General features: G+C 56.4%; 1 protein-coding gene across 3 annotated transcripts in view; it reads right to left on the bottom strand.

Moving 5' to 3' along the window:
* Positions 1-331: 331 nt before the first annotated feature.
* The window catches only part of OTUD7B (OTU deubiquitinase 7B), a 33,740-nt gene continuing 27,471 nt past the window's right edge, over positions 332-6,600 (bottom strand). For all 3 annotated transcript variants that reach the window (XM_055792202.1, XM_055792203.1, XM_055792204.1), the window contains 4 exons: positions 6,122-6,271; positions 5,381-5,495; positions 4,502-4,586; positions 332-3,151 (listed from right to left, as the gene is read on the bottom strand). In XM_055792202.1, the coding sequence (XP_055648177.1) occupies positions 1,859-3,151; positions 4,502-4,586; positions 5,381-5,495; positions 6,122-6,271 (1,643 nt within the window). In that variant the 3' untranslated portion in view covers positions 332-1,858. The remainder of the gene's footprint in view (positions 3,152-4,501; positions 4,587-5,380; positions 5,496-6,121; positions 6,272-6,600) is intronic.

Here is a 6,600-nt window from a genome sequence, read left to right as displayed (position 1 = left end):
GTCACCGACAAGCATCTTCCCTGGCTTGACCTGAGCCCTCAGCATCACACCGGCCCCCACCTCTGGAAAACGACCTGGATTTGTGGGGGTTTTAGATATACCTTAAATTATGTATGTTGTGGTATGCTAGAACCAAGCCTTAGGTAGCGGTGTAGTAAGGCTTCGGGTGATGCTCCGGGGTTAAGTACACTTCCACCGCCTCCGCCCGGATCGCATCCCTTCTCCCCGGGAAGGGCAGCGGGCAGGATCGGACAGGAAGGGATTGCATAGTTGTATGCCTTCTGAAAACCAAAAATAAAACAAAATAAAATAAAATAATGAGGGAATGGTGTAAAGCTTTGAATTCTCGGTAATAACTCATGTTTTATTTTCACGTGGTAAAACGCTGAACCTTGCTCTATACAGGATCGAGTCCGGTTTGGGAGCTGTAGTTACGAAAAAAAAAAAAAAATTAGAATAAAAATAATAAATCTGTGCAAACATTGCAGTGCTAAAGTTAAACCCACCCTGCAAGACGTGAAGGGGAGCGTACGGCATCTGACGCCGCAGGGGCTGGGATGCGGGGGGAGAAGGGAACGTCATGGACCACATCGCATCAAGTTAGTTACGGGTTCGTGTTTTTTTTTTTTTTTTTTTTAATTAACGTCTCGCTCTTTAGCCCTATTATCCAAAAAAATATCGTTGAATATTCCTCAGCCTAAGGTCGGTTACGTGGCTCAGCAAAATGGAGCCGAGTTAATTCGATTCAGCAGAACGGAGGTAGTACGGCAGTAGCTTTGCTCAAGTAGAAAAAAAAAAAAAAAAAAGAATTATGGCTGGGGGCGCGCGGCTCCGGAGGGATGCGGGCGGCCGGATTGACCTCCCGGTGCCGCGGGATGCTCCGTGTCCGCGCTACCTGCCCGCGCCGACGGTTATTGCTGGCTGGAGACACTGACCTCGCTTCTCTCCCTTCTTACTAAGTCGGGTCGACCGCCCCGCGACCAGAAGGGTTTTTGCACATACTTCTGCAGGAAAAAAAAACAAAAAAACCCCTCCAAACCACTCGAGCACTGTGACCGCCCCCCCCCCGTCTCCCTCCCACCCCCAAGAAAGATTCAAAATAATATTTTAAAAACCCCAACCGGGTTAGAGCCCTGAGCCCGCTGCTGACAACGGCTCAGCAACATCCGACGGAGCCAGGCTCCGATGATTCAACCGAAAAAAAAATAACCAAAATCCCGATAATGTCCCAATTCCAAGTCCAATTCCAATGAAGTTTCGCTCAGTACCAGCAAAAAAAAAAAAAAAAAAAAAAAAAAAAAAAAAAAAGAAATATAAAATAAAACCGGGGTTCAAACCATAAATAATGTCGCGATTCAAAGGTTTGGGACGTTCAAACTGAACTCGCTCGATTCGGAGCGGTTAGTGACGGCAGAATCCGGCTGGAAGGACCCGGTGGGGGGGGGGCTGCTCCCCCTGCCCCCCCTCTCCGAAAGCTTTGGTCTGGTTTATTGGATCATTTTGAAGGATTCCCCCCCCCCCCCCCAACTTTTCCACCCCGTACTCCAACCCAAGCACGGCCTCTGCTAATCCTGCTCGCCCCTCGCCTGAAGAAGCCTCTTAAAAGCATCCTCCTCCCTCCGGCAGCGGCTCTGGGAGTGGGGGGCTGCTTTGCCTCCCCCCGCCCCCCCTTTCCCCGCATCGCCTCCATCACCCCAGCCAAACCCCCATTTCTCAGCCCTCCGGCCCGCTCCCCTCCTTCCACAGGCAGGGAAAGGAGGGTGGAGGGGGGATGTTTAACAACAAAAAACAACAAAACCCCAATATTATTGCATTCCCCATCTCTCAGGGGTCCCAAGGTGGGCGCCGGGGGCAGCGCTCAGAACCTGTGCCCCACAGCCTCCCGCTCCTTGCGCTTCAGCTCCTCCTTGTAACAGCAGGAGCAGAAATTCCCAGTTTCTGGATGTCCATAAAAACTGCAGTTCGGCTGCTTGCATTTGGTCTGCTGCACGTTATAAAGCAGCCGGCTTTTATTTTTATCCGCCGACGTCCCTTTCTGCGCGCTGTCCTGCTCCGGGGGGTCCCTGTAGCCGTTGCTGTGCGGGGGGAGGCAGGCTGAGCCCACCGGGAGGCTGGGATGGATGTCCATGTCCGTGGGGGAGAACCTCCCCAGCTGGGGGGGGCTGCTTTGGTGGGGGTTCGCCCGCGCCTGGGGGCAGTGCCGGGGTAAGGTGGCGTAGGGAGGAAGGCAGGACCCCCCGGCTACCTGCCGCCGGCCATCTGGGTAGCCGGGGGGGTGCGAGCCCTCCCCCCCGCTGACCAGGGAGGGTCTGGGAAAGGTGAAAACGCCCGAATAGCCGGAGGGAAAAGCCGTTATTTTAGCGCCGACGGCCAGATCCGGGGTCTGGAGGGGGTAGGCGGGGGGAGGCGGGGGGTAAGCGGGGCCGAGCATCGCTTCCTCGCCCTTGTGGGCGCTCGCCTCGGGCTCCGGCTTCTTGGCAGGGGCAGCGCTCCCCAGCGCCTTCTTTTCCACCTCCTTTTGTTTCTGCTCGGCCAGGAAGCGTTCCTCGGCATCCAGGAGGTACCTCTGGATCATCTCCTCCTGGTACTGGTGCCGGTTGCTGGTCTTGAGGTGGCCGGCGAAGATGAACTTGCGCTCCCCCTGCATGGCAGCGCGCAGGATGCTCAGGCTCAGCCGGACGTCGTTGCTGTACTTGTAGGGGTCCGACGGCTTTTCGGGGGGTGCTTTACCCGGGCAGCTCTTCTCCACAGGAGCTGACAAGTCTCCTTGGGAAGATTCCTCTTTGCTGCCTTTCCTTGACTTCAAGGATCCTTTCTTCTTCTTCTCCAGGGTGTCTCCCTGCCCATTGCTCACGCCTCCCTTCATCGTCTTGGGGTGCATCAAGCCGCCCATGTTCTTTTTTAGCTTGCTTCCCAAAGTCTTGCCAAAGCTGCCCAGCTTGTTGGCAACCGAGTCTGCCCGTTTTTTATCTTTTTCCTTCTCTTTTTCTCGGTCTTTCTTTGGTTTCTCTTTGTCCTTGCAAGCCCTGCCGCCGCCGTTGCTTGCCGAACTGCTGCAGACCGACTCCTTGTCCGACTCGCCCGACTCCACAGCTGAACGAGCATCGTCGCCCGCGGAGGCTGTAGGGGATTCCGGCTGGGCCAGAGGCGCCTAGAGAGAAAGAAAAAATAAACACAAAGTCCAGGAAATTCCTTGGATCAGAGTTTTCAGGCTGAAACAGAGGTGGCGGCGCTTGCTCAGGGAACGGAGGGGACAGTGTTTGAACGACCCTCAGTGTCACATGCAGGTCTGCAACGGTCTGACCTCGCTGGAGGTTTCATGGGAAAAGCTGGAAAACGAGGAGGGGGCACCAAAAAATCCCCACTCTGGTCACCCAAGAGTGCAGCGGGCACCCGTCTCCCTGGGGTCACGGCATCCTTCAACCCCCTGGGGTCACGGCATCCCCCATCCCCCTGGGGTCACGGCATCCTCTGTCCCCCTGGGGTCACGGCATCCCCCTGGGGTCACAGCATCCTCCATCCCCCTGGGGTCATGGCATCCTCCGTCCCCCTGGGGTCACGGCATCCTCCATCCCCCTGGGGTCACGGCATCCTCCGTCCCCCTGGGGTCACGGCATCCTCCATCCCCCTGGGGTCACGGCATCCTCTGCCCCCCCTGGGGTCACGGCATCCTCCATCCCCCTGGGGTCACGGCATCCCCCGTCCCCCTGGGGTCACGGCATCCTCTGCCCCCCCTGGGGTCATGGCATCCCCCTGGGGTCACGGCATCCTCCATCCCCCTGGGGTCACGGCATCCTCCGTCCCCCTGGGGTCACGGCATCCTCCATCCCCCTGGGGTCACGGCATCCTCCGTCCCCCTGGGGTCACGGCATCCCCCGTCCCCCTGGGGTCACGGCATCCTCTGCCCCCCCTGGGGTCACTGCATCCCCCATCTCCCGCATCCCCAGTCGGGCTGGGATGGGGACAGATGCCGGGATTTTTCAGCAAAGCAGCTGCGAGCATCAGAGAGTCTCAGACAGACCAAACCAACTCCCCTCAGAAGAGGGACACCCCCCCCCCCCAGCCCCCCTGTGCTGTCCAGCAGCCCCCACCATCCCCCAAAGCACCACCCACGGAGATTTGGGAAGCGGATGGGAATTTTCCTGCTGAGGAAAGGTCCTGGGAAAACTGTACATCTCAAGGCAGCTCCCGGTGGCTGTAAACCCGGGGTCCAGGTTTGCGGGGGAGGCAGCATCATCACCTGGCTGCCAGCCCCCACGGGGGGCACGGGGGCTGCGCTTCGCGTGGGCAAGGGGAGTGAAAATGGGGATAAAAAACTCCAGGAAAAAAGGGGCACCCACAAAACCCGAGTGGGTTATCTGCCCAGAGCAGCGTGAGCCGCGATTCCTGCGGCACAGCCGGTCCCACGGGAAGGGCAGGACAGCGGGGGGACGCCGGCTGCCCTCCAGAAAGGGGGTTTCAATAATTCAGGAGTTAATAAGATACCCCCCCGTCTCTTTACCTGCGTGTCACAAGGCAACGTGATCCATTTCACATTCATGTAGCTGTGCAGCAAGTGCAGCTTCGCTTCCAGCGATAACGTCACACTAGAATTTAAAACCAGGATAACAACAACGACAAAAAAAGTGAGTTCAAGTTTCATTTTAATAACAGGTTCTCCGCCCTGTATTTACAGCTATTTGCCCGTTGTCTTTCTGTTAAAAATGATGTTTGAACACAGCAGGTTGTAACAGTGAGACCAAAGGGGACATTTTTGCAATCTCCAAAGCTTTCGGTTAAAAGCTCAATGGATAATTAAGATTCCTGAAGGTCAAAAATCAAGCTTGCTACAGATTAAACCCAACTCAAAGAATGATCTTACCGATAACATGAGATAAATAACAAAAAAGCAGATGTCACAGATCTAAATCGAGCCAGTTTCAAAATGATTCTCCTCCCCACAAGAACAACTTCAGAGAAAAGTAAAGAAAGATGTTTTCTCAAAAATTTCCACGGGTAAAAATCATTTGTTCCACTAAAAACAAAGGGACAGAGTCTTTTTGACCGGCTCCAAACCCCTCAAAAATGAGACACCGCAGGGGTAAAAGCCATGCTGAATTTTAATGCTTTGGTCTCGGAACTTTCTAGATTTCCTGGCCCAAAGTCAGATGCACAAGTCACTATGTTTGGCTGGGTGATGGGAAACTCGCGGCTCCCACGCCGTGGCATGGCTTGCCCGTAATCCCCGGCAGAGTTAGGAAGGGTGGTGGAGCGCCAGCTGCCCTCCCAGTCCTCCCAGTTGCAGGGAGGTCCGTCAGCTTTGAGTGGGGCCAGAGGGATGGAAAAACCCACCCGTCCGTGGTGTAAACGCGACAGCCGCACCGGTCCGTGGACAACCAACCTGGCCAGCTTGACGTTGTCGCTGTCGTCCTTCCCCCACTGCCAGTCCTTCCCCGGATCCACGGCGAAGTGCACGGGGAGCAGCTTGTGCTCCGAGTCCGTCAGGGGGATCACGGCTGCAGGAGGGACAGAAAGCCCACCCGTGACAGGGCGGACAGCCCACCCGTGATGGGGTGGACAGCCCACCCGTGACGGGGCGGACAGCCCACCCGTGACGGGGCACAAAGCCCACCCGTGATGCCTGGAAGGACAAACCTGCCCACCAAGCACGTCACACGCGGCGGCTGCCAAGGGTTGGGGTCATGGAATCAGCACAGCATCGCCGGGTGGTTTGGGTGGGGAAGGACCCTAAAGACCCCCCAGTGCCACCCCTGCCCTGGGCTGGGACACCTCCCGCTACAGCGGGTGCTCAGAGCCCCGTCCCGCTTGAACTGGAGTGTCCCCAGGGACGGGGCACCCACCGCCTCTCCGGGCAGCCCCTGCCGGGGTCCCACCACCCTCGGCGCAACAAATTCCTTCTTCACCCCCAGCCTGAATCTCCCCTTTTCAGTTCAAACCGTCCCCCTCGTCCCCCGCGCCGGGATAAGGTCCCCCCGGAGCCCCCTCCCCTCCGGGCTGAGCCCCCCCACCCCAGCCTGGCCGCGCAGCAGAGGGGCTCCAGCCCTCGCCTGGGTCCCTGCCCATCCCCAGGACCCCCCAGCTGCATCGCGCTGACACGACACCGATCTCCCTTATCACCCACCTTGATCTTTCGTGGTTTCCTTCTGCTCCATGGACACCAGGGCAGAGAAATGGGCTTGGTCGTATGCCAGGACCAGCGGAGAACGGTGGCATTTGTTGGCTGGTACCTCCAGGGGAAGGTAGATCCCTCCAAAGGGAATAGGGGCAAAGGCTGGAAGGGAAGCGGGGTGGTTAGTTTTCATAACAGCTTAAAAAATTACAAATTGTTGATACTGAAACTGCTCCAGAACGAGCCATTTGCTTCATTCAAGGTTTTCCCCTGCAATTACCTGCCGGCTCAAGGGAGGCTAAAAAAAGAAACCACAACCCAAAAGAGACATCTATTTTCCACCAGGAAGAAGGCAGCTGCAAAATGAAACTATTTTCTATAGTTTCTACAAAAATAAAAACTATTTTCTACAAAAAAAAAACAAACCACCCTTCTTCGCTCTTCCGCAAGGCAACTTCAAATTTCGCGCACGCAGAACGACGGTAACGGAA

Source organism: Falco peregrinus, chromosome 19 (assembly GCF_023634155.1).
Source record: "Falco peregrinus isolate bFalPer1 chromosome 19, bFalPer1.pri, whole genome shotgun sequence".
Classification (NCBI taxonomy): domain Eukaryota; kingdom Metazoa; phylum Chordata; class Aves; order Falconiformes; family Falconidae; genus Falco; species Falco peregrinus.
The sequence above is the reverse complement of the archived record's forward strand: the minus strand, read 5'-3'. Positions and strand labels throughout refer to the sequence as shown.